The sequence below is a fragment of the Pseudophryne corroboree genome, chromosome 4, assembly GCF_028390025.1.
Source record: "Pseudophryne corroboree isolate aPseCor3 chromosome 4, aPseCor3.hap2, whole genome shotgun sequence".
Taxonomy (NCBI): domain Eukaryota; kingdom Metazoa; phylum Chordata; class Amphibia; order Anura; family Myobatrachidae; genus Pseudophryne; species Pseudophryne corroboree.
Genome location: NC_086447.1, coordinates 600,217,282 through 600,244,688, shown reverse-complemented (window position 1 = coordinate 600,244,688; position 27,407 = coordinate 600,217,282). Strand labels below are relative to the sequence as shown.

Here is a 27,407-nt window from a genome sequence, read left to right as displayed (position 1 = left end):
CGGAGTCCCCAGCATCCACTAGGACGTCAGAGAAAATAAGAATTTACTCACCGGTAATTCTATTTCTCGTAGTCCGTAGTGGATGCTGGGCGCCCATCCCAAGTGCGGATTGTCTGCAATACTTGTACATAGTTATTGTTACAAAAAAATCGGGTTGTTTATTGTTGTGAGCCATCTTTTCAGAGGCTCCTACGTTATCATACTGTTAACTGGGTTCAGATCACAAGTTGTACGGTGTGATTGGTGTGGCTGGTATGAGTCTTACCCGGGATTCAAAATCCTTCCTTATTGTGTACGCTCGTCCGGGCACAGTATCCTAACTGAGGCTTGGAGGAGGGTCATAGGGGGAGGAGCCAGTACACACCACCTAGTGGTCAAACTTTTAAATTTTGTGCCCTGTCTCCTGCGGAGCCGCTATTCCCCATGGTCCTGACGGAGTCCCCAGCATCCACTATGGACTACGAGAAATAGAATTACCGGTGAGTAAATTCTTATTTTCTTTGTGTTGTAGCTCCAAAAGATTTCTTTTCTCTTTTGTTTTGTCTAATGGTTTTGATGGGTTCACAATGTTTGACCGCCAGACGGGATGCTGTCAGTCACAATACCGACGACGGGATCCCGATGTTTGAAATCCCTATAGGAGCGAGGTAAGTATGTTACCCGCTCTCTCCTCCCCCTTTATTGCCTAACCCTAACCTCCCCTTGTGGTTCCTGACCCTAACACCCCCCTTCCCCACAACCTAAAGCTAACCTCCCCCCAGTGGTGCCTAACCCCCAATTCCCAGCAGCCTAGTTCCCCCGCGTGGCGCCCAGACCTAACCTCCACCTCCCCCTGGCCCTAACCTTTCCACTATTCTTACGGTTGGGATTCCGGAATCGGTCTCCTGACCCTGTTGGGATTACAGCGTCTGTTCCGACTGCCGGGATCCTGACAGCCGGCATCTTAACCGCATCCATTCATGAGAAAAAATTGTGAAGACGACAAACTTGTTATCTTTTTTGTTTTTATTAAAGAAAAAACTTTTGATCAATAGATTTGCTTCAATTTATTTTGTTCTTATTGCCATTTGCTTATTATTTTAGCCATGCTACTGGAGGGTCTTTTATTAGACCTAAGAAGGCAGATTTTGGTGTGAGTTTCCTTACTGCAGTGACCAAGCGCTATGGTTCGAACAGTGATTGGAATGAAAATTTGGTGATTGGGAAAAAAACTGTAGAACTTATTGGCATTGAGTCAGTTCAAGATGAACAAAGGTAAGCTTTTTTCATAGCTATTTTTTTCTCATTACTAATGTATTATAAAGTTTACATAATTAAAAAAAAATCAGAGGCTATTGCACTTTAGCCATGAATTCTTATGAAAGGTGTTGCTCTAAATTGTTGTTGTGGATTGGTATTATTACGGAGGAATTAATTTGTCTGCAAAGGGTGCAAATTGCCGTTGCTGTTGCACCTGGTCTTGCACCCTTCGCCCGGCCAATTCACAAAAAAAGTGCTCTCTACACTATGGGGTAGCAAACACTTTTGTGCGTGTTCCCGCTCTGTATAATGCAACAGGAGGCACAGATGCACGAAATCCTTTGCAGCTTTTGAATTTCACCCATAGTGTGTTTTATTTTTGTTTTTTCTTTCAGCAAGCTGGTCACATTGTGTGACATCTCACTTCGGGAATGTGCAGTCAGCAATGCTGGTCATAAAGGAGAGATATTTGATTCATGTCCAAGTATCCTTTTTATCGTTGTATTAAATACATGTCATTAACTAATATTGAAATGCTGCTTTGAAGAGATTATACAATTTAAAGCAGTGGATCTTTTCCACCTTTATCTGCCAGCAATGGATGCCTCGAGACTGCCAATGAAGCCTCGACCTCACCCTACTACCACCTTCTGTACCACATTTGCTGCCTATTGTCCCACTCCCATCATTTGCCAAATAAAACTGGAAAAAAAGTTGTAGTCACAAAAAATAAATAAATCACCTGACCTCATCAGCCTGGTGTGCTGCCCCTAGGAACGTGCCTCATGTGCGTAGTGGGAAGTACTCCACTGCGTATATCCAAAGGAATAACGTAGGTTCTATAATTCATCCTCTAGGAGTGGGTGGGGAACCTGTGGCCCTCCATCTGTCGTTGAACTACACATCCCAGCATGCCTTGCAACAGTTTTAGCATGGCCAAATAGCAAAACTGTAGCAGGGCATGCTGGTATGTGTAGTTCAACAACAGCTGGAGGACCAAAGGTTCCCCACCCCTGCTCTAGGAGAAGACGGACTATTTTTATTTTAGAATTATTTATTATATGATGTTCTCTATGAATCCTGCTGTATAATACACATAATTATCATCACACAGATGCGTCCTCATATATCATTGCTGCAGTTGTGCCAAACAGCCGCTCCTGACACACCAGATCCATTGATACTCTGTTAGCATTGTGCATCATATATTAGAGGGAATTCATAAAGGGAAAGAATGAGAGCAATCTGTACAGAAGATGATCAGTGTTTATACATCTTTGCTGCAGTCATGCCAAACAGCCTCTGTTGACACACCAGGTCCCGTGAGTCTCTGCCAGCGTCAGACATTTTTTGCTGAAATGTTTCTTAGGGGTATATTCAATTGAAGTTGAATAGAGATATGGGGGAGAGCCGCGGGCAGACGGGGGAGAGCAGCGCTGCAGCAGCGGCTCTCTCCCCCGTCTGCCCGCGCCCCCCCCCCCCCCTCCCCTCGTCTCTCTGACTCTCGCCGTCCCTCCTCTCCCAGTCCCTGCATCACAGCTGCCGTTTACGGCAGCGTCCACCCGGCTCCAGCAAGCGAGGTCTCGCTTGCTGGAGCCAGGTGATGCTGCTGTGAGCGGCGGCTGTGACATCCTCCGCAACTGCTCTCCCCGGCGCGGCTCTCCTCGTTTCCGGCACTGGTCTCCCCGTCTCCGGCGTTGCTCTCCCCATCTCACTTCAAGTCGAAAAATTTGGGGTTAAATTGAAATGGTCGGAACCCATTCCGACCTAAAAAAGTCGAAAACTGACGTCTTTTCGACAGACGGCAGCTTTCGACTTCAATTGAATATACCCCATAGTCGTTGTAATGTGATGCAACTATGATGCATCAGTATACTCTGCTGAATAATTTGAAACTTTTATATCTGTATGCTTCTGAGTCTCTGAATATGCATTCGATATACTACGATCCAGTGGCTGCAGCTTTTTTCCATGCCCAGTTACGTTTTGCTTCATATACAGACTAGGTTGCACACAGATATACAAGCATAGCAAATTAATCAATCGTCTCCTGGTGTGTCCTAGTTGCTTTTTCAGCAAAAGAAAACTTACCTGATTCTAGTTTAATTGCATGGGACCTGTCAGCACACTCATGCCAGGCATCTCCTTCTATGAGGATACCGGGTGACCTGGGTATCTCAGAGTTCAGGGATCACACAGCGGAACGGGTTACAGTGAAAACAAGGTGAGCTTTATTCAAGGAGACCCAGAAATCCACCAAAGAGCAAGCAGGATTATTCTAATAAATTCCACTCAGAGTTCATCAAACTTCTTTCCAGCTGCTCCGTATCTCCTCCCGTCCTGGCCAGTGCTGACAGCTGTAGCAGGGCACACAAAATGGCTGACCACTGAGAGGTGATGACACCCCAACCTCCAGTGAGTCAAGCTGTGCACCCTCATCTCCCCACAGCACAGTCACTTTCTCCCTGATACTTCATCACTCCCAGAATTTTCCCCTGCAGGTCCTACCTCCTTTCTGTTTGGTGTGCCCTGTTGTCAGTCTGTCCAAAAGATTTTTCTAAAAAGAACACTACTGTGCTGTCTGCTTCTGGCATGCTTTCTGTGTGGGACTTCTGCAGATGGAAGGCATCAGTTTAAGAACACAACTTAGAATATAGGGTTAACTCTTTCTAACATGCAGGCAAGTCCTAGATGTCTCTTTCCCTTGCCTCCTCACATACCTCTCCCTTCTTGAGGAGACAGACACAGTCCCAATTTCAGACTTGGCCTGAAGGTTTGCAAAGCTTGGCATACGTTTCCTAACATCTGGACAACCTGTCAGTGTTGTGATGGTCTCGTTCCTTTTTTGGGAGAAATGGAAAAGTTGAAACCTTGTAATGCCAAACTCCACCTCAAAAATCTCTAATTTTCCCCCTGAGGTTCCATTTAATCAATTCAACGGGTTATGGTCAGTAACAACAGTGAATTCTTTCCCATAGAGATAAGGTTGTAGCTTCTTGTCAATAGTGGTGGTCAGCTAGCTTACGAGATAGATACACGATTGGATGCTTCCTAATGCCTTCTCCCACCTAGCTCAACAATGTCCCAAGTCCACACCCCAAAGCATCTGTCTGCCCAATGAACTTTCTATTGGGACCCGAGTCAGCGTATCTTTTAAGGTGTTGAAAACTTGCTCACACTCAACAGTCCATTCAATCTTCTGAGCTTATATCTTTTCGTCAAGTCTATCAGAGACTTGGCCATGGTGCTGTAATGTGGTATGAATTTCTTGTAATTGCAGGTGACTCTTAGGAAACCCGTCGCTTGCATCTGGTTGATAGGTCTGGGCCAATTGGCAAGAGCCTTCACCAGATCTGGTCTGATGGCACCTTCTCCAACTCTTATGTCCTAGGTACTGACTCTCAGCCATCCCAATCTGGTATTTATCTGGACTTATGGTGAGCCCAGTTTGTCTGATCCACTTCAGCACTAATGTCACCTGAGTTAAATGCTTTTCTTAAATATGGCTGAAGATGGCGATGTCATTGAGGTAGACTTGGGCAGAATATTAACACCCCTGTAGTAGGTCATTTACCATTTGCTGAACCGTGGCCGGGGTGTTCTTCATACTGAAAGGCATGGTAGTACACTCATAGACTCCTACCGTCGTGATGAAAGCAGAATGCTCCTGGGCTTCTTTGCTAAGTGGGATTAGCCCTTGCTGAAGTCTATCATCGAGATGAACTTGGCCCCTCCAGTCAGGTCCAGTAGCTATTCAACATGGGACATAGGGTAAGCATCAGTTGTTATGACTTCAATTTGTAGTAGTCCACGTAAAACCATGTAGTATAGCTTTCTTGGGGACCAACATAACCCCAGCAGCCCATGGGCTATTAGATGGCACAATGATCCTCAAAGTTAGCATCTCCTCAATCTCAACCTTTATCTGCCTTATATATTCAGTGTCAGATGGGCTTAATTCTTCCAGTGTTCACATGGTGGACAGTCAGATGAGTTCAGCCTGGGCAGTGGGTGGTCAGATGAGTCAGATTGTTCAGCCTCTAAGAGCCTCCACATCTCCCGCTGCTGGGCCACATTCAGTTGTTATCCTACCTGGACTGATTCCACTCCTTTCTTCTCTTTAGCAGCACCCAAAAGGTCAGGCAATGGATTAGTGTCTGTTGTCTTCATCGGGGGCAGCATGCTGCCATGATCGCTACTTGACAATTTCGTTAAGCCTTGATTCGATTTATGTGGAAGGTGCACTTAATTTTCTTATATGTCTGTGTGGCTGATCTATTGCTGCATTACTCAAATCCTCTGTATTATGTGCATTGTTTTTGACGTCTGGAAAGCGCATTGAGTCCTGTTGAGAAAGAGCGCAATATAAATAAAATGATTATTATTAATTGACCGGTCTTGTGTGCCTTAACACAGTATAGAGTCCATTCCAAGTGATCTGCAGTTTACTTCTCCACACTAGGATATGCACCATGACCTTTTGCCCTGGATGCAACTCTCAGTATTGAGCGTGGGTGTCATACAATTCCATTTGTATCTCTTGTGATTCTCAGAGATGCTCATGAGTTAACTGTAGAAATCTTCTCATCTGGTTCCGCATATTCTCTACATATTGTAAAATGGGCTGCTGGTGTTCTTGGAAAGTTCCCTCCCAGTTTTCTTTAACCACATCTAGAGGCCTCTCCACTTTTCTTTCGTAAAATAATTCAAATGGGAAATATTCGGTAGATGCCTGCTGAACTTCCCGATAAGTGAATAGAAGCTGTTTACAGAGCTCTCTACCAGCCCCTCCTCTTGTACTGCACATAAGCTTGTAGGAGTCATTTAGTGTTCCATTGAATCCATTCGCCTCAAGATGATAGAGTGGCCCAAAGAGGTCACTTTTCCCACTCTGTTTGCATTAGTTAATTTTGGAATTGGGACCCTTGATCTGTGACGACTCCCTGCAGGTATCCGACCTGATTGAAGATGTCTGTCAGTGCTTGCGCAACATGTTCTGTATCAATAGATGACAAGGCCACGGCCTCAGGGTAACGTGTAGCAAAGTCCACCAGCGTTAGGACGTACTTCTTGCCTGTATGACTGGGAATAGCTAATGATCTGAATAGGTCTGTGGCAACATGGGCGCAGGGCTCCCCAATAATAAGTAAAGGGTGCAGAGGAGCTTTCTGTCAGGGCTTCCTCAGTCTCTGGCAGGTATCATAGAGTGTCCCAGTATTGCTTAATGTCTCTAGAGATCCGTGGATGGAAGAAAATCCTTCTCAGTCGGGTCAGCATTTGCCTGGCTGTGGGAATGACAAGGGCAAGAGCTAGTAATTGAGCTCTGTACTGTATAGGTACCACCAGCTGTTTAGTAAGCATTAATGTCTCCTGTCTGGGCTGAGGTACAGTAATTCCTCTTTCCAGACTATCTTGCTTCCATCAACTGTTTATAACCCCAGGTCGGCTGCACTCCTCAATTTACTTAGAGAAGGGTCCCTCTATTGGGCCTGTCGGAACTCACTCCAGTCCGCCTCCCCAAAGTCTACCTCTAAAGTACTGAACAAAGGACTGAAGTCACTCATCATTGTGGTCTGGGTAAGTTGGTTCTGTTCTGTATCTGTCACCTGGGTTGTCACCCTTCGTGTTTGGCTTCTGGTCACCACCTGGACGAAGCATGTCACCAGTCTTTGTGCCAGATCATTCACGAGATGACCATGGCTGGTAGCCCCTTGAGTACTTTGACCTCAAAGATTCCTTGATCAGCTCCTCAGTCCAGATGTATCTTGGCAACGGGTATATCAGCCTGTTTTCCTTCAGCAGTGGTAATTTGGATGTACTTCTCAGGAATCACCAAAAGGCTGGAATCAGGTCCAACTCAATCAATATGAGTGAGGCCCTAGAATCTCGTAGACCCTCTACCCACTGGTCCTTCACTGTCACAGGCACATATTCCAAAGGGTTGTCTACTCCTACCCCAGTACCAGGCATTTTTGGGGCGGAGCTTCTCCTCAGAGCGGACCCAGCAGCGTTTCAGTGCCATTTTCCTGCCTGCACAGTGCTGACAGTGAAGAGCAAGTACCTCCACAGCAACTCCAGCTATCTAACATGGTACCAGGGGATTTGGCGCCCTTTGTATTAAAAGCGCTGTGTGTGGGTTGGCTCCAATCTCTGTGTCTCTCTTGCCTTTCTTGGGGGTGAAACTCAGTCTGCCCTCCCCTGTGTGTGTGTGTGGAGTGTCTGTGGTCTCCATTAAGCAATGTCCAGGGACGCTGGGGGTAATTCTGAGTTGATCGCAGCAGGAACTTATGTTAGCAGTTGGGCAAAACCATGTGCACTGCAGGGGAGGCAGATATAACGTGCAGAGAGAGTTAAATTTGGGTGTTTTATTTTGTTTCTGTGCAGGGTAAATACTGGCTGCTTTATTTTTACACTGCAATTTAGATTGCAGATTGAACACACCACACCCAAATCTAACTCTCTCTGCACATGTTATATCTGCCTCCCCTGCAGTGCACATGGTTTTGCCCAACTGCTAACAAAGTTCCTGCTGCGATCAACTCAGAATTACCCCCTCTGTGTCATATGCTGCAGAGGATATGTCCTCTCAGGATGATCCCATTCCATCAGGATTGCACTGGTTTAGCACAGATTCCAACAAGGGAGCCTGAGTGGTTACCCTCCGTCAAATCTATGATTTCTCAGATTTCTAATAGGGTTGCATAAAATTAATCTGCAACTCAGGCTTTACAGAACTCTATGGCAGTATGGCCCAGCTCTGGTACATCAGGGCTCCCCGCTGTATATTCCCATAAACGTGCTCTTGCTCAGATCATGCAGGATGATACCGATACCAACTCTGATACTACAGAGGTGACGGGGATGTGTTGCGGGCGGCTGCATCCCTTGCAAAAGGGGTGCAGTTGATAATAGAGGCTATTAGGGATGTGTTAAATATTGCTTATACAACACCCGAGCAGGTTGAGGAGGCTTACTTCACTGAAAATAAGAAAGCCTTGCTAACCTTCCCTACGTCAAAGGAATTTGCAAAATGCTATATTTGAAAAGGCTTGGGAAAACCCGGATAAAAATTCCAGATACCTAAAAGGGTTCTGGTAGCGGTTCCTTTCCCAGTAGAGGATAGGAAAAAATGGGAAAACCCGCCTGTTGTTGACGCGTCAGTATCCAGACTCTCAAAAAAGGTGGTTTTACCTGTTCCAGGATCTACCGCCTTGAAAGAGCCGGCTGATCGTAAAATTGATAATACACTCAAATCCATGTACACGGCGTCTGGGGCAATACTACGTCCCACTATTGCCAGTGCTTGGATTGCCAAAGCTATAGTAAAGTGGTCAGGCACGTTACTTGGGGATTTGGATACTGGATTTGGATAGAGAAATGTGATGTTGAATTGTTTTTACGTAACATTCAGGATTCGGCAGGATTTCTGGTAGAATCCATGAAGGACCTGGGTTCCATGGCTGCGGGGATTTCCTCCGTGTCAGTATCAGCTCGTCGAGGGCTGTGGTTGCGCCACTGGTCTGCTGGCGCAGAATCCAAGAGAAGTGTGGAGACCCTACCCTACACAGGTCAGGCTCTCTTTGGGGAAGCGTTAGATGCGTGGATCTCCACGGCTATGGCTTGTAAGTCACCCTTCCTTCCCTCAGCTACACCTGCTCCGAAGAAACCCTTTTCTTCAGTTACGCCACAGTCCTTTTGGTCTAACAAGCCCAGAAAGGCAAAGCCGTCCAACACCTTCTTTCGGGGAGGTCAGCCCAAGTTCAAGAAACCTGCTGCTGCAGGTTCCCAGGAACAGAAACCTGCTTCAGGTACACCAAAGTCCTCCACATGACGGTGGACTACACACCACGGAGGTGGGGCCGGTGGGAGCGAGACTCAGACATTTCAGTCATGTCTGGGTGTCCTCCGGCCTGGACCCCTGGGTGCAAGATATTGTGTCCCAGGGGTACAGGCTGGAATTTCAAAATCTCCCTCACTGATTTTCAGATCCGGCTTCCCAGGTCTGCTGGCAGACAGGACTGTCCTGCAAGAAGCTGTCCAAAAGTTGGTGGAAGCACAGGTCATTGTGCCAGTACCACCCCACATGCAGAACAAAGGTTACTATTCGAACCTTTTCATGGTACCGAAACCGGATGGTTCGGTCAGGCCCATTCTGAACTTAAAATCACTAGACCCCTTTCTGAGGGAGTTCAAGTTCAAAATGGAGTCCTTAAGGGCAGTGATATCAGGTTTGGAGGAGGGCGAATTCCTAGTATCCATGGATATCAAGGATGCGTACTTCCACATTCCGATTTGGCTGCCGCATCAGGCTTATCTGCAATTTGCACTGTTGGACTGTCACTTTCAGTTCCAGGCCGTCCCATTCGGTCTCTCCACAGCACCGAGGGTGTTCACCGAGGTGATGGCGGTAATGGTGATTCTCCTCCGCAGACAGGGGGTGAACATAATTCTGTATCTGGACGATCTGCTGATAAAGGCATCGTCCAAGGAGAAGCTGTTACGTTCCATAACACTCACGACTCAGCTTCTCAGAAAACATGGTTGGATCCTGAATCTTCCAAAGTCACATTTGGTACCAACCAGAAGATTGTCCTTTCTGGGAATGATCCTCGACACGGAAGTGCAGAGGGTGTTTCTCTCAGCGGAAAAGACGTTGGTGATTCAAACGATGGTCTGGGATGTCTTGAAGCCAGCCCGGGTGACAATTCATCAGTGCATTCGCCTTCTGGGGAAGATGGTGGCCTCGTACGAGGCTCTGCAGTACAGGAGGTTTCACGCTCGGTCCTTCCAACTGGATCTCCTAGACAAGTGGTCGGGATACCATCTACACATGCACCAGAGAATTCGTCTGTCGCCAAAGGCCAGGATTTCACTCCTCTGGTGGCTGCAATTATCTCACCTTCTGGAGGGCCGCAGGTTTGGGATTCAGGCCTGGATCCTTCTAACCACGGATGCAAGTCTCCGGGGCTGGGGCGCAGTCACTCAAGGGGAAACCTTCCAAGGAAGGTGGTCAGGCCTGGAAGCCGGCCTGCCGATAAACATTCTGGAACTAAGAGCCGTCTACAATGGTCTCCTCCAAGCGGCCCATCTTCTGAGAAATAGGGCCATTCAAGTGCAGTCGGACAATGTGACAACAGTGGCTTACATAAAACGACAGGGCGGAACGAAGAGCAGAGCTGCGATGGCAGAGGTAACAAGAATCGTCCTATGGGCAGAAAAAAACGCGTTGGCACTATCAGCAATCTTCATTCCGGGAATGGACAACTGGGAAGCGGACTTCCTCAGCAGACACGATCTCCATCCTGGAGAGTGGGGTCTCCATTTGGAGGTATTCAAGGAGGTAACCGATCTTTGGGGTTTACCTCAAATAGACATGATGGCCTCTCGTCTCAACAAGAAGCTTCAACGGTATTGTTCCAGGTCGAGGGACCCGCTAGCAGTGGCGGTGGACGCCCTAGTGACTCCATGGGTGTTCCAGTCGGTGTATGTGTTTCCTCCACTTCCACTCATCCCAAGAGTTCTAAAGCTCATAAGGAGAACAAAGGTTCAAGCGATCCTCATTGCTCCAGACTGGCCAAGAAGGGCTTGGTACACGGATCTTCTGGATCTACTGCAAGAAGAGCCGAGGCCTCTTCCTCTTCGGGAGGATCTGCTGCAGCAGGGGTCGTTCGCCTATCAAGACTTACTGCGGCTACGTTTGACGGCATGGAGGTTGAACGCCTGATACTAGCTCGGAAGGGCATTCTGAACAAAGTTATTCCTACCCTGATACAGGCTAGGAAAGGAGTAACGTCTAAACATTACCATCGAATTTGGAAAAAATATGTATCTTGGTGTGAGTCCAAGAAATTTCCTGCGGTGGAGATTCAACTGGAACGTTTTCTCCTCTTCTCTCAAGCTGGTGTGGATATGGGCTTAAGTTGGGATATGTGAAGGTCCAGATTTCGTCCTTATCCGTTTTCTTCCAAAAACAGTTGGCTGCCCTCCCGGAGGTTCAGACCTTTTTGAAGGGAGTTCTGCACATCCAACCTCCCTTTGTACCGCCTACGGCGCCTTGGGACCTTAACTTGGTGTTGCAGTTCCTCCAATCGGACTGGTTAGAGCCTCTACAGGAGGTTGAAGTCAGATTTCTTACGTGGAAAGCGGTCACTTTGTTGGCTTTGGCTTCTGCTAGACATGTGTCGGAGTTGGGGTATTTGTCCTGTAAAAGCCCATACTTGATCTTCCACGAAGATAGAGCTGAACTCCGGACACGTCATCAGTTTCTTCCGAAGGTTGTGTCGGCATTTCATATCAACCAACCTATTGTGGTGCCAGTGGCTACTGACTTCTCAATTTCATCAAAGTCCTTGGATGTTGTAAGGGCTCTGAAAATATATGTGAAGAGGACTGCTCATCACAGGAAATTGGACTCTGTTAGTCCTATATGATCCCAAGAAAATTGGGTGTCATGCTTCTAAGCAGACGATCTCTCGCTGGATCAGGTTCACTATCCAGCATGCGTGTTCTACGGCAGGCTTGCCGTGTCCTACATCTGTCAAGGCCCACTCTACTCGTAAGGTGGGGTCTTCCTGGGCAGCTGCCCGGGGTGTTTCGGCGTTACAACTTTTCCGAGCAGCAACTTGGTCAGGGTCGAACACTTTTGCTAATTTCTACAAGTTTGATACTTTGGCCTATGATGATCTGAAGTTCAGTCAATCAGTTCTGCAGGAGCCTCCGCGCTCTCCTTCCTGTTCTGGGAGCTTTGGTACATCCCCATGGTACTAATGTGGACCCCAGCATCCTCTAGGACGTAAGAGAAAATAGGATTTTGGTTACCTACCGGTAAATACTTTTCTCGTAGTCCGTAGAGGATGCTGGGAGCCCGCCCAGCTTTTTTTTCCCCTGCAATTATTATCTGGTTCATTACAATGTTGGAACCCCAGTATCTTCTACGGACTACGAGAAAAGGATTTACCGGTAGGTAACCAAAATCCTATTTTTTTCAAATTTTCCTGTTAACTTTATTATCAATAGTCATTATTTTCTTTAATCTCAATCATTAGACATTTCTACAATGAATTTATCAAGCAACCTGCTTTCCTCCTGGGAAAGCATGGCAGATATTGCTTGTCAGCTGAAGACACTAAAACATCTTGACCTCAGGTTTCATATTTTTATTTCTTAGTGCTTGTTGAAAACACATATTGAGAAATGCTTTGTACATGGCTGAACTCATATCTGTAATTTAAAACTAGGTTAATTTACTCTTCTATGATAACTAGAGAAGCAGTAGAGTGGTTCCTTCCTCAGTGTTTTTATCTGTGTATGGGGTAAGCATGCTATATGTTCCTGTCTCCTAGAACTGTAGGATATTATTGTTATTTATTAATAGTATTATCGTTTATATGGAGCCACAAGAGTTCCGCAGCGCCTAACAAAGTACTTAAATAAATTAGCCAAACGGGAAAACAATGGCTTACTGTACAAGACAATATATGGCAAGTACATGGTATATAAATATTGCTGCATCAGGATGCCAGACACTGAAATAATCCTCATGGTGGCAGAAACTGAGGGATAGATGCCACTGTAGGAAGTATGGAGTAGAGTAGTCTGAAAAACACACGAGGGAAAAGTACATGAGGGGAGAAGGCCTTCCTCATGTCAGCTTACATTCTAAAGGGGAGAGCTAGAAGTGAGCATGGAACAGAGGTTTAGGATGTAAGATGGCTGGGTTTGATGAAGAAGTGGGTCTTGAGAGCCCATTTTAAATTTTGTGCAGAGTCTGATAGGGAGAGGTAGAGAATTCCAGAGATAGGAAGCACCACGGGCAAACTCTAGGCAGGAATGGGAGGAAGTAATCAGTTGACAGGAGAAGCGATATATATTTGTGGGGTGAAGAGGGTGGGAAGAGTGTAAAGGGAGATATGGTCAGATATGTAAATGGGAGAAGAATCGGTGAGGGCTTTACAAGTGCGTGTAAGAAGCTTGAATTTGATTCAGAAGGGGAAGAGGAGCCAGTGTAGGGCTTGTAAGAAAGGAGAGGTAGATGAGCTGGGCAGCAGCATTGATGATAGATTGTAGTGGAGAAAGGCATTTGTCAGGAAGGCCAGATAGGAGGCGATAACTGTAGTCCAATCTGGAGATGACCAGTGAGTGGATGAGGATCTCAGTAGCATCTAGTGTGAGAAAGAGTCTGATCCTGGAAATATTTTTATGATGGAAATGGCAAGACTGTGAGAGATACTGAATGTGTGGTTTGAAGGAGAAGGAGGAATCAAGGATAACTCCAAGACAACACACTCGGGGGCTAGAGGAGATAGTTGTGCCATCAATATATAATGAAATTGTGGAAATTGAGGTTATGTGGGAGGGTGGGAAGATGATCAGTTCAGTCTTAGACATGATAAGTTTAAGATTGTGCTGGAAAAATCTAAGAAGAGATAGCAGAGAGACAGTGGAGATATGAGTGAGGGGAGAGGACAAGGGAGGAAAGGTAGATTTGAGCATCATCAGCCTAGAGATGATATTGGAAGTCAAGAAAGCGAATGAGCTCACCTAAAGAGAACATATATAGAGAGAAAAGAAGAGGTCCAAAAATAGAACCTTGGGGGACACCTATTGTCAGGGGAAGAGTGGGGAGGTAGAGTCATGAGAGGAGGCATTGATGAAGTGGTCAGAGTGGTAGGTAATCAGCAAGGAGATGGCAGTATCAGAGGCCAATGAAGTGAAGGATTTGCAAAAGGAGAGGTTGGTCCACAGTGCCAAAAGCAGCAGAGAGTTCAAGAAGAAAAAGATGAGTAGTGGCCTTTGGTTTTAGCAGCATGGCAGTCATTGCAGTCACTTACGTGAGAGTAGTTTAGGAGGAGTGAAGATGATGGAAGATGACAGATTGAATTGGGTCAGGAGAGAGAGATAATAGAAGTGAGTCAAGCCGGGAGGATTAGGAAACTGTGTTGATGGCCTCAATGTTACACATAGTGATGATAGTCTTAGAAGGTAGAGATGGAGAAGCAGTGAGGGATAAGTTAAGAGAACAGGTGATGGTCAGAGAGGGTGAATGGGGAGTTGGAGTAGTCATAAATATCACAACAGTGAGTAAAGACTAGATCAGGTGAGTGCCAACTCACATGGGAGAGTGAGGAGGTCCACTGGGAGAGACCAAGCAATAATATGAGGTTAAGGAGTTTAGAGACAGAGAGTTCTGTGGGAATATCAATTGGTATGTGGGAATGTTTGAAGAGAGGAATTGAGTGAGCGAGGAAGCAAAGTGATCAAGGAATTTGACAGGAATGCCAGGGGGATGGTAAATAACAGCTACTCAAAGGTGAACAGGTTGGAAGAGGTGTATAGCATTGACCTCAAATGTAGAGAATGTAAAGGAAGGTTCTGGCGGTATAAATTGAGTTGGTATAAGTAAACAAAGGATAGAAGGATCCCAACACCACCACCACGTCGACCCCCAGGCCGGGAGGGTTGAGGGGGGGATGTGAATGTGAGGCCCTCATCGAGAGAGCAGTGAGAAAAGTGGTGTCAGAGGGCAAATGGCTAGGAGATTGAGGGAGTTTGAGATGAAAAGGTCATGGGCAGGGACCAATTTGTTAGACAAATATGGCATTCCAGAGGGCACAGGAAAGAGTAAGAGAGTTTGTGGGAAAGATATGAATGAGATTTTTTGGGTTGCTATAGGGATGTGGATGAGATTATCCACTTTAAATGTTGAGGTGAGATTAATTTAGAGGGCAGAGATGATGAGGAAGAGGCATTTTAGGAGGTGAGCAGGGAGAGAGATAAGTGTGATGCAAATACAGGTGAGGTGAGATGATAGGGAGAGGTTAGAGGGAGCAAGGCTGATTGGTGAGGAGGTGAATGAAATTGGGGCAACAGGAGAGAAGGGGAAAGAAGGCAGAGGGGTGGATGGAAGACAGAGTAGGGGAGTGAGGAGTGGGTGTTGGAGACTAGGGAGGGAAGGATAGAGGTGGTAACATGGGCCAAGATACAAGATTAGGTAGACATTGAGTGATTGGTGTGGGGGGGGGGGGGGTGGTAATAGTGTTGCTGAGGTAAATAAGGAAAGAAAACTGGAACTAGGAGGGGAGGATGAATGTGTGACATAGCAGTAGATTTGCAGAAATGCATGTGAAAATACAGTGTTGGTAACAGTGTATGCTTAGTGGCAGTAAATTTAGTTTGAAGTGAAATAAGAGTGTAGATAATATTGGTGCAGAAATTTTTACGTTTTTTTTTAAGTTTGTGTAATTAATAAGTGGATGTAAGTGGGCAAATAAGCAATTGGAATTCAGACAGGACTTTTGTTTATAAATACAAAAGTGTATTCCAGAAACGGAAAGAACAAATAAAATCAATTGCAGTTGAAGTGAAACGTGTTTGCATTGTCTAAAACAGAGAGTTCAGTGCTAAATATTCAAGTAAAACAACCAGGAGGTCAATAATGTTTGCGTTAGTGAACTCACATGTGTTTTTAAAAGCAGTCCTTCTGATTTTCTGATTATTTTTTTCTCTATCGTCCTAAGTGGATGCTGGGGTTCCTGAAAGGACCATGGGGAATAGCGGCTCCGCAGGAGACAGGGCACAAAAAAGTAAAGCTTTACTAGGTCAGGTGGTGTGCACTGGCTCCTCCCCCTATGACCCTCCTCCAGACTCCAGTTAGATTTTGTGCCCGAACGAGAAGGGTGCAATCTAGGTGGCTCTCCTAAAGAGCTGCTTAGAGAAAGTTTAGTTTAGGTTTTTTTCTTTACAGTGAGTCCTGCTGGCAACAGGATCACTGCAACGTGGGACTTAGGGGGAAAGTAGTAAACTCACCTGCATGCAGAGTGGATTTGCTGCTTGGCTACTGGACACCATTAGCTCCAGAGGGATCGAACACAGGCCCAGCCGTGGAGTCCGGTCCCGGAGCCGCGCCGCCGACCCCCTTGCAGATGCTGAAGCGTGAAGAGGTCCGGAAACCGGCGGCTGAAGACTCCTCAGTCTTCATAAGGTAGCGCACAGCACTGCAGCTGTGCGCCATTTTCCTCTCAGCACACTTCACTGGGCAGTCACTGAGGGTGCAGAGCGCTGGGGGGGGGCGCTCTGAGAGGCAAATATAAACCTTATACAAGGCTAAAAATACCTCACATATAGCCCATAGGGGCTATATGGAGATATTTAACCCCTGCCTGACTGGAAAAATAGCGGGAGAAGAACCCGCCGAAAAAGGGGCGGGGCCTATCTCCTCAGCACACGGCGCCATTTTCTGTCACAGCTCCGCTGGTCAGAACGGCTCCCAGGTCTCTCCCCTGCACTGCACTACAGAAACAGGGTAAAACAGAGAGGGGGGGCACATTAATGGCTATATATATATATATTAAAGCAGCTATAAGGGAGCACTTAATATAAGGATATCCCTTGTATATATAGCGCTTTGTGGTGTGTGCTGGCAGACTCTCCCTCTGTCTCCCCAAAAGGGCTAGTGGGTCCTGTCTTCATTAGAGCATTCCCTGTGAGTTTGCGGTGTGTGTCGGTACGTGGTGTCGACATGTATGTGGACGATATTGGTGTGGAGGCGGAGCAATTGCCAAATATGCAGATGTCACCCCCCAGGGGGTCGACACCAGAATGGATGCCTTTATTTGTGGAATTACGTGATGGTTTATCTTCCCTTAAACAGTCAGTTGAGGACATGAGGCGGCCGGACAATCAATTAATGCCTGTCCAGGCGCCTCAAACACCGTCAGGGGCTGTAAAACGCCCTTTGCCTCAGTCGGTCGACACAGACCCAGACACGGGCACTGATTCCAGTGACGACGGTAGAAATTCAAACGTATTTTCCAGTAGGGCCACACGTTATATGATTTTGGCAATGAAGGAGACGTTACATTTAGCTGATACTACAGATACCGTAAAACAGGGTATTATGTATGGTGTGAAAAAACTACAAACAGTTTTTCCTGAATCAGAAGAATTAAATGACGTGTGTGATGAAGCGTGGGTTGCTCCTGATAAAAAGTTGATAATTTCAAAAAAGTTATTGGCATTATACCCTTTCCCGCCAGAGGTTAGGGCGCGCTGGGAAACACCCCCTAAGGTGGACAAGGCGCTCACACGCTTATCCAAACAAGTGGCGTTACCCTCTCCTGAGACGGCCGCACTTAAGGATCCATCAGATAGAAAGATGGAAGTTATTCAAAAGAATATATACACACATGCAGGTGTTATACTACGACCAGCTATAGCAACTGCCTGGATGTGCAGTGCTGGAGTAGTTTGGTCAGAATCCCTGATTGAAAATATTGATACCCTAGATAGGGACAATGTTTTACTGTCGTTAGAACAAATAAAGGATGCATTTATCTATATGCGTGATGCACAGAGGGATATTTGCACACTGGCATCTCGGGTGAGTGCTATGTCCATTTCAGCCAGAAGAGCCTTATGGACACGACAGTGGACAGGCGATGCGGATTCAAAACGTCACATGGAGGTTTTGCCGTATAAAGGGGAGGAGTTATTTGGAGTTGGTCTATCAGACTTGGTGGCCACGGCTACTGCCGGGAAATCCACTTTTTTACCTCAAGTCACTCCCCAACAGAGAAAGGCACCGACCTTTCAACCGCAGCCTTTTCGCTCCTAAAAAAATAAGAGAGCAAAGGGCTTGTCGTACCTGCCACGAGGCAGAGGAAGAGGGAAGAGACACCAACAGGCAGCTCCTTCCCAGGAACAGAAGCCCTCCCCGGCTCCTGCAAAAACCTCAGCATGACGCTGGGGCCTCTCAAGCGGACTCGGGGACAGTGGGGGGCCGTCTCAAAAATTACAGCGCGCAGTGGGCTCACTCGCAGGTAGACCCCTGGATCCTGCAGATAATATCTCAGGGGTACAGGTTGGAATTAGAGACGGATCCTCCTCATCGTTTCCTGAAGTCTGCCTTACCAACCGTCTCTTCCGAAAGGGAGAGGGTGTTGGAAGCCATTCACAAGCTGTACGCTCAGCAGGTGATAGTCAAAGTACCCCTATTACAACAAGGAAAGGGGTATTATTCCACTCTATTTGTGGTACCGAAGCCGGATGGCTCGGTAAGGCCTATTCTAAATCTGAAGTCCTTGAACCTCTACATAAAAAAGTTCAAGTTCAAGATGGAGTCACTCAGAGCAGTGATAGCGAACCTGGAAGAAGGGGACTTTATGGTATCCTTGGACATCAAGGATGCGTATCTACACGTTCCGATTTACCCCGCACACCAGGGGTACCTCAGGTTCATTGTTCAAAACTGTCACTATCAGTTTCAGACGCTGCCGTTCGGATTGTCCACGGCGCCTCGGGTCTTTACCAAGGTAATGGCCGAGATGATGATTCTTCTTCGAAGAAAAGGCGTATTAGTTATCCCATACTTGGACGATCTCCTAATAAGGGCAAGGTCCAGAGAACAGCTGGAGACAGCTTTAGCACTATCTCAAGAGGTGCTAAGACAACACGGGTGGATTCTGAATATTCCAAAATCCCATTTAATCCCGACAACTCGTCTGCTGTTCCTAGGAATGATTCTGGACACGGTTCAGAAAAAGGTTTTCCTTCCAGAGGAAAAAGCCAAGGAGTTATCCGATCTGGTCAGGAACCTCCTAAAACCAGGAAAAGTGTCAGTACATCAATGCACAAGAGTCCTGGGAAAAATGGTGGCTTCTTACGAAGCAATTCCATTCGGCAGATTCCATGCAAGAATATTCCAAAGGGATCTGTTGGACAAATGGTCAGGGTCGCATCTGCAGATGCACCTGCGAATAACCCTGTCACCAAAGACAAGGGTGTCACTTCTGTGGTGGTTGCAGAAGGCTCACCTATTAGAAGGCCGCAGATTCGGCATTCAGGATTGGATCCTGGTGACCACGGACGCCAGCCTGAGAGGCTGGGGAGCAGTCACACAAGGAAGAAACTTCCAGGGAGTATGGACGAGTCTGGAAAAGTCTCTTCACATAAACATTCTGGAACTAAGAGCAATCTACAATGCTCTAAGCCAGGCGGAACTTCTCCTGCAAGGAAAGCCGGTGTTGATTCAGTCGGACAACATCACGGCTGTCGCCCATGTAAACAGGAAGGGCGGCACAAGAAGCAGGAGTGCAATGGCAGAAGCTGCCAAGATTCTTCGCTGGGCGGAGAATCACGTGATAGCACTGTCAGCAGTGTTCATCCCGGGCGTGGACAACTGGGAAGCAGACTTCCTCAGCAGACACGATCTTCATCCGGGAGAGTGGGGTCTACATCCAGAAGTCTTCAACATGTTAATAGACCGTTGGGAAAGACCAATTGTAGACATGATGGCGTCTCGCCTCAACAAGAAACTGGACAAATATTGCGCCAGGTCAAGAGATCCACAGGCAATAGCTGTGGACGCACTGGTAACTCCTTGGGTGTACCAGTCAGTGTATGTGTTTCCTCCTCTGCCGCTCATACCAAAGGTATTGAAGATCATACGGCAAAGAAGAGTAAGAACAATACTAGTGGTTCCGGATTGGCCGAGAAGGACTTGGTATCCGGAACTTCAAGAGATGCTCACGGACGAACCGTGGCCTCTACCTCTGAGAAGGGACCTGCTACAGCAGGGTCCCTGTCTTTTTCAAGACTTACCGCGGCTGCGTTTGACGGCATGGCGGTTGAACGCCAGATCCTAAAAGGGAAAGGCATTCCAGAAGAAGTCATTCCTACCTTGATTAAGGCACGGAAGGAAGTCACCGTGAAACATTATCACCGCATTTGGCGAAAATATGTAGCGTGGTGCGAGGATCGGAGGGTTCCGACGGAGGAATTCCAACTGGGTCGTTTCCTACATTTCCTGCAATCAGGATTATCTATGGGTCTCAAATTGGGATCCATTAAGGTTCAAATTTCGGCCCTGTCAATATTCTTCCAAAAAGAATTGGCCTCTGTCCCTGAGGTCCAGACTTTTGTCAAGGGAGTACTGCATATACAGCCTCCTGTGGTGCCTCCGGTGGCACCGTGGGATCTAAATGTAGTTTTAGATTTCCTCAAATCCCATTGGTTTGAACCATTGAAAAAGGTGGATTTGAAATATCTCACATTGAAAGTGACTATGTTACTAGCCCTGGCCTCTGCCAGGAGAGTATCTGAATTGGCGGCTTTATCTTATAAAAGTCCTTATCTAATCTTCCATTCGGATAGGGCAGAACTGCGGACTCGTCCGCATTTTCTCCCTAAAGTGGTATCAGCATTTCATCTGAACCAACCTATTGTGGTGCCTGCGGCCACTAGCGACTTGGAGGACTCCAAGTTGTTGGACGTTGTCAGAGCCTTAAAAATATACATTGCAAGGACGGCTGGAGTCAGAAAATCTGACTCGCTGTTTATATTGTATGCACCCAACAAGTTGGGCGCACCTGCTTCTAAGCAGTCGATTGCTCGTTGGATTTGTAACACAATTCAACTTGCACATTCTGTGGCAGGCCTGCCACAGCCTAAAACTGTAAAAGCCCACTCCACAAGGAAGGTGGGCTCATCTTGGGCGGCTGCCCGAGGGGTCTCGGCATTACAACTCTGCCGAGCAGCTACGTGGTCGGGGGAGAACACGTTTGTAAAATTTTACAAATTTGATACCCTGGCAAAGGAGGACCTGGAGTTCTCTCATTCGGTGCTGCAGAGTCATCCGCACTCTCCCGCCCGTTTGGGAGCTTTGGTATAATCCCCATGGTCCTTTCAGGAACCCCAGCATCCACTTAGGACGATAGAGAAAATAAGAATTTACTTACCGATAATTCTATTTCTCGGAGTCCGTAGTGGATGCTGGGCGCCCATCCCAAGTGCGGATTATCTGCAATACTTGTACATAGTTATTGTTAACTAATTCGGGTTTTTGTTAAGGAGCCATCTTTAAGAGGCCCTTTCTGTTGTCATACTGTTAACTGGGTTTAGATCACAAGTTGTACGGTGTGATTGGTGTGGCTGGTATGAGTCTTACCCGGGATTCAAAATGCCTCCCTTATTGTGTATGCTCGTCCGGGCACAGTACCTAACTGGAGTCTGGAGGAGGGTCATAGGGGGAGGAGCCAGTGCACACCACCTGACCTAGTAAAGCTTTACTTTTTTGTGCCCTGTCTCCTGCGGAGCCGCTATTCCCCATGGTCCTTTCAGGAACCCCAGCATCCACTACGGACTCCGAGAAATAGAATTATCGGTAAGTAAATTCTTATTTTTTCTGATTTTTGATAGTGTTTGGTTAACTTTTGTTTAGAGTGCATTTGTTGATTCAAAGCAGACCTTTATTTTGTTGTGAATGTTGGTAATAGTTTGAAGTTAGATTGTTCTCCTTCTGTTTCGCTTCGGAATATTGCATGTACAGATGTAGCCAGGCTCATCTTTGTTGTAGTTGTGCCATACACGTGTCTTAAGACCCGTACACACTGTCCGATATATCGTCCGTTCTCTTGAATGGCCGATATATCGCGGGTCCGTCGGCCAGTGTGTACGGCCGATACGTCTGTGAACTCCGACGTTCACAGACGTATCGCGTCGGCCCCGCAGCACAGCCGACGGCCAATATATCTACCGATATATTGGCGCGTCGCTGTGTGTGTACGGCGGTCGGCCGACCGCCCGTACACATGCTGCGGCGGCCGGCGGTGATTGACAGCTGAACTGGGTGGGCGTGTGTACACGCCCGCCCAGTTCATGACGTCAGTCCCCGACGGATCGGGCAGTGTGTATGCACAGCAAACTGCCCGATCCGTCCATAGATATATCTGCAGATCAATTGATCTGCAGATATATCTTTCCAGTGTGTACCCACCTTAATGCTGGGTACACACTGGCAAATATATTGGCCAATCAATTGATTGGCCAATATATCTTTTGCTGATCTGCAGGTGTGTTCAAGCATTATGTCTGTGAAAGATGTCTTTCACAGATACACTGCATCTGCTGTGCAACACAGCAGATGTCCATTATATCTGCAGATATATTGGTGCATCTTTCTGTGTGTATGAACAACCACCATCGACAGATATATCTGCCAGTGTGTACCCAGCTTTATGATACCCATACACTTGTGCGATGCCCCGCGACATCGCAGGGCATCGCACCGGCAGTTCAGGTGCGATGAAATGCCAAAGTGATTACCATGCGATCATGCGATAGATCACGTGATGGGTACGTCACCGCCGAGTGGGAGCAGCCTCTGTCCGCTCCCGGCAGGTGCCCATCGCACATCGCAGTGTGATATATTGCATGTGTTAAAAAAAACCCACATGCGATCGCACTGCGATGCGAGAAATATTATGTGCAGCACATACTATCATAAGATGCGATATTCGAGCGGCATGCCCGCGCATTGCGTCTCATGGTACCTTAAATGTGCATACAATCCTTCGATTTCTCTCATAGATGCGGTTGAAATAGAAGTATACCACCTAATATCTCACAAGTGTATGGGCACCATTAGTCGCGGAATAAATATAGCACAGGTTGGCATGGTTAGGTGTACTAAGGTTCAAAAGGTCCCACAGATTGCAATACACAGCTTCACCATTGGGTGGTGATTGTTCCACTAATGAAAATGACAGTGCTGAACAACAATAGCAGTGCAGAATACATGACAGTAAGACCTGACAAGCAGGACAGTCATTTACTTTAAAGCTTTACAGTATACTGTAAATAAAGTAAACTTCTTTAATACAGGTCGCTTATGGTCCTTGCAATTTCATCAGTGATGACCAGCAGTGACTGCATGCCTCACAAAGTCTGCTTATGGATTTACAGTATTACTCACTGCAACCTCACAAATGAACGGTGATCTCCTGGGGCGCTCTAGGAATTGACCACTTACAGTAGGACAGAAAAAGGACTTTTTGCATTGAGCTGACTTTTGCGTCTTTTTTTTTTTTTTTCCTCCCCACCAAAAAGTAATCATTAAACTCAGCGACATCACTGTGTCATTGCTGGTGTTCATAAGAAGGGCTGTTTGCTCATAAGAAGAACTGACTGTACATCTTTGAATGCAAGGTGAAAGTCCCATAACACAGCCACCCAGATACGCAGCCCCAGGGGGGCTCTCTCCATCACATGCAGTGACTACATTATAAGTATCAGCATATAAATCGTTCTGCTTGCCTCTTGCTACTTGTTGTGCTCTTTGGGTCCCCCTCCCTCTCCCGCTCCCCCCTCCCCCTCCCGCTCCACACCCCTCCCAAACTGAAGCCAGTATGAGCCATTCATTTACATACAGTAGAAAATACAGTGTTGCGTTACTCATTTAAGCAGTACACCCAGTCTGTGAAATCACATGTCTCACAGGGGGACGGGGGTAGACTGCATTTGAATTTACACTATCGCGCAATGCAACTTGTCCCGCGAGAAAAAATACACTTAAAATATGACAGAAAAAGGACTTTCTATTACATCCTAGGGGATACTAGGAATCCAGTTAGTACCATGGGGTATAGATGGGTTCACTTGGAGCCATGGGCACTATAGTAATTTGATTACGTCTGCTGGCTCCTCCCTCTATGCCCCTCCTACCAGACTCAGTTTAGAAAATGTGCCCGGAGGAGCCGGTCACGTCTCTGGAAGCTCCTGAAGAGTTTTCTACATTTATTTTTAAACTTTGCTATTTTCAGGCAGTACTGGATGACACCAGCCTGCCTTCTTCATGGGACTTAGGGGGGTAACGGCCCAACCCCACTAAGGGTTAATGGTCCCGTTCCCTGCTGACATGACGCTAGCTCCTGCGGGAACTATTCGCAAGCCCCACCATGGTGAGCGTACATTCCCGCAGCACGCCGCCACCCCTTACAGAGCCAGAAGATTGAAGAGTGGTGAGTACTAAGCCAGCGTCCCGGTTAGCGGGTCGCCGGCCATTATGGCGGCATGAGGGTATGGAGACGCACGGCTTCTACACGGGGTGGACTGAGTCTTCTGACGAAGTACACTGTAGTGTACACAGTACCCAGACTGGCACTACAGCCATAAAAGGGGAATGTCTGCATTTTATGCACACAGACACATAAAGCCAGTATAAAGAAAAGCGGGAATACTGTGCACCATTGAAGGGGCGGGGCTTCACTATGAGCGGATCCAACAGCTCACAAGCGCCATTTTCCTTACTGCAGCTGACACAGACACTGACAGGGATGCACAGCTCCTCGGGAAGCCTCCAGTTTACCTCAGCGGTACCAGGGGGTCATAGCAAGGGGGGGGGGGGGGGGAGCGGTTTACTAGTGTACTAAGTACCTCATCTAGGAACTTAGTCTGTAACTCGTCTAAGCTTGGCTTTAGCGATAAGGGTGCCGTGTGCTGGTTCTATCCTCTCTCTGTGTCTTTTGGGAAGGGCTCTTTGTGGCTAATTGTGCTTTTAACCTTTTCCTGTGTGTGTGCTGTCACTGCTGCAGTATGTCAGGCAAATGGTGTGTTTCATGTAAGGCACAGTGTTCCTCTTCTCCAAGAGTTTCACTGGTGTGTACTCAGTGTAATATCCCTTCCCAGGCTAGTGGGGCAGAACCAGCATGGCTGGACTCCATTAGGAGAATGATTTCCACCATTTCTCTGACATCCTAGTGGATGCTGGGAACTCCGTAAGGACCATGGGGAATAGACGGGCTCCGCAGGAGACTGTGCACTCTAAGAAAGAATTAGGACTACTGGTGTGCACTGGCTCCTCCCTCTATGCCCCTCCTCCAGACCTCAGTTAGAATCTGTGCCCGGCTCGAGCTGGTTGTACACTAGGGGCTCTCCTGAGCTTCTAGAAAAGAAAGTATTTATTAGGTTTTTTATTTTCAGTGAGATCTGCTGGCAACAGACTCACTGCTACGAGGGACTTAGGGGAGAGAAGCGAACCTACCTGCTTGCAGCTAGCTTGGGCTTCTAGGCTACTGGACACCATTAGCTCCAGAGGGATCGAACACAGGCCCAGCCTCGGTCGTCCGGTCCCGGAGCCGCGCCGCCGTCCCCCTTGCAGAGCCAGAAGCAAGCAGAACGTCCTGGAAATCGGCGGCTGAAGACTCCGGTCTTCATTAAGGTAGCGCACAGCACTGCAGCTGTGCGCCATTGCTCCCTATGCACACCACATACTCCGATCACTGATGGGTGCAGGGCGCTGGGGGGGGGGGGGGGGGGGGGCGCCCTGGGCTGCAATTAGAGTACCTTACTTTGGCAAAAAAGCACATAATATAGTCTAATAAACTATATATGTGCAAAAATCCCCTGCCATAATATTAATATAAGAGCGGGAGAAGCCCGCCGAAAAAGGGGCGGGGCTATCTCCCTCAGCACACTGGCGCCATTTCCTCTTCACAGCTCCGCTGGAAGACAGCTCCCCAGGCTCTCCCCTGCAGTTTCCAGGCTCAAAGGGTAAAAAAGAGAGGGGGGGCACTAAATTTTAGGCGCAAAACTGTATTGTATAGCTGCTATAGGGAAAATCACTTTCTGTAATAGTGTAAATCCCTGTTTATATAGCGCTGTGGTGTGTGCTGGCATACTCTCTCTCTGTCTCCCCAAAGGACTTGATGGGGTCCTGTCCTCAGTCAGAGCATTCCCTGTGTGTGTGCGATGTGTCGGTACGGCTGTGTCGACATGTTTGATGAGGAGGCTTATGTGGAGGCGGAGCAGGTGCCGATAAATGTGATGTCACCCCCTGCGGGGTCGACACCAGAGTGGATGGATATGTGGAAGGTTTTACACGACAGTGTCAACTCCTTACATAAAAGGTTCGATGACATAACAGCTGTGGGACAGCCGGCTTCTCAGCCAGTGCCTGCCCAGGCGTCTCAAAGGCCATCAGGGGCTCAAAAATGCCCGCTACCTCAGATGGCAGACACAGATGTCGACACGGAGTCTGACTCCAGTGTCGACGAGGATGAGACATATACACAATCCACAAGGGGCATCCGTTGCATGATTACGGAAATAAAAAATGTGTTGCACAATTCTGACATTAACCCAGGTACCACTAAAAAGGGTATTATGTTTGGGGAGAAAAAGCAACCAGTGGTTTTTCCCCCATCAGATGAGTTGAATGAAGTGTGTGAAAAAGCGTGGGCTTCCCCCGATAAGAAACTAGTGATTTCTAAAAAGTTACTGATGGCGTACCCTTTCCCGCCAGAGGACAGGTTACGTTGGGAGACATCCCCGAGGGTGGATAAAGCGCCTTAAAGGAGCCTGCGGATAGAAAGCGGATAGAAAGCAGGAGGCTATCCTGAAGTCTGTATATACACACTCAGGTACTATACTGAGACCTGCTATTGCTTCAGCGTGGATGTGCAGTGCTGCAGCAGCGTGGTCTGATTCCCTGTCTGATAACATTGATTCCCTTGACAGGGACACTATATTGCTAACCATAGAGCATATTAAAGACGTAGTCTTATCTATGAGAGATGCACAGAGGGATATTTGCCGGCTGGCATCTAGAATTAATGCAATGTCCATTTCTGCCAGGAGAGTATTATGGACTCGGCAGTGGACAGGTGATGCGGATTCTAAAAGGCACATGGGGGTTTTGCCTTACAAGGGTGAGGAATTGTTTGGGGATGGTCTCTCGGACCTCGTTTCCACAGCAACAGCTGGGAAGTCGACATTTTTACCTCAGGTTCCCTCACAGCCTAAGAAAGCACCGTATTATCAGGTACAGTCCTTTCGGCCCCAGAAAGGCAAGCGGGTTAAAGGCGCATCCTTTCTGCCCAGAGGCAAGGGTAGAGGGAAAAAGCTGCACCATACAGCCAGTTCCCAAGAACAAAAATCCTCCCCTGCTTCCACTAAATCCACCGCATGACGCTGGGGCTCCACTGGTGGAGCCAGGTGCGGTGGGGGCCCGTCTCCGGAACTTCAGCGACCGGTGGGTTCGCTCACAGGTGGATCCCTGAGTTCTACAAGTGGTATCTCAGGGATACAAGCTGGAATTCGAGACGTCTCCCCCCTCGCCGTTACCTCAAATCAGCCTTGCCAGCTACTCCCCAGGACAGGGAGGTAGTGCTGGCGGCAATTCACAAGCTGTACCTCCAGCAGGTGATAATAAAAGTTCCCCTCCTTCAACAGGGACGGGGTTACTATTCCACAATGTTTGTGGTACCGAAACCAGACGGTTCGGTGAGACCCATTCTAAATTTGAAATCCTTGAACACTTATATAAGGAAGTTCAAGTTCAAAATGGAATCGCTCAGGGCGGTTATTGCAAGCCTGGAAGAGGGGGATTACATGGT

The 27,407-nt window shown here is 47.4% G+C and overlaps 1 protein-coding gene across 2 annotated transcripts in view; it reads left to right on the top strand.

The window, feature by feature from the left end:
- The window catches only part of TBCE (tubulin folding cofactor E), a 517,370-nt gene that overhangs the window by 181,314 nt on the left and 308,649 nt on the right, over window positions 1-27,407 (top strand). For both annotated transcript variants that reach the window (XR_010176094.1, XM_063917562.1), the window contains exons 6-8: window positions 1,084-1,254; window positions 1,635-1,723; window positions 12,285-12,384. Coding sequence is in view for 1 of the 2 variants with exons in the window: in XM_063917562.1 (XP_063773632.1) it covers window positions 1,084-1,254; window positions 1,635-1,723; window positions 12,285-12,384 (360 nt within the window). In the remaining variant the exon portion in view is untranslated. The remainder of the gene's footprint in view (window positions 1-1,083; window positions 1,255-1,634; window positions 1,724-12,284; window positions 12,385-27,407) is intronic.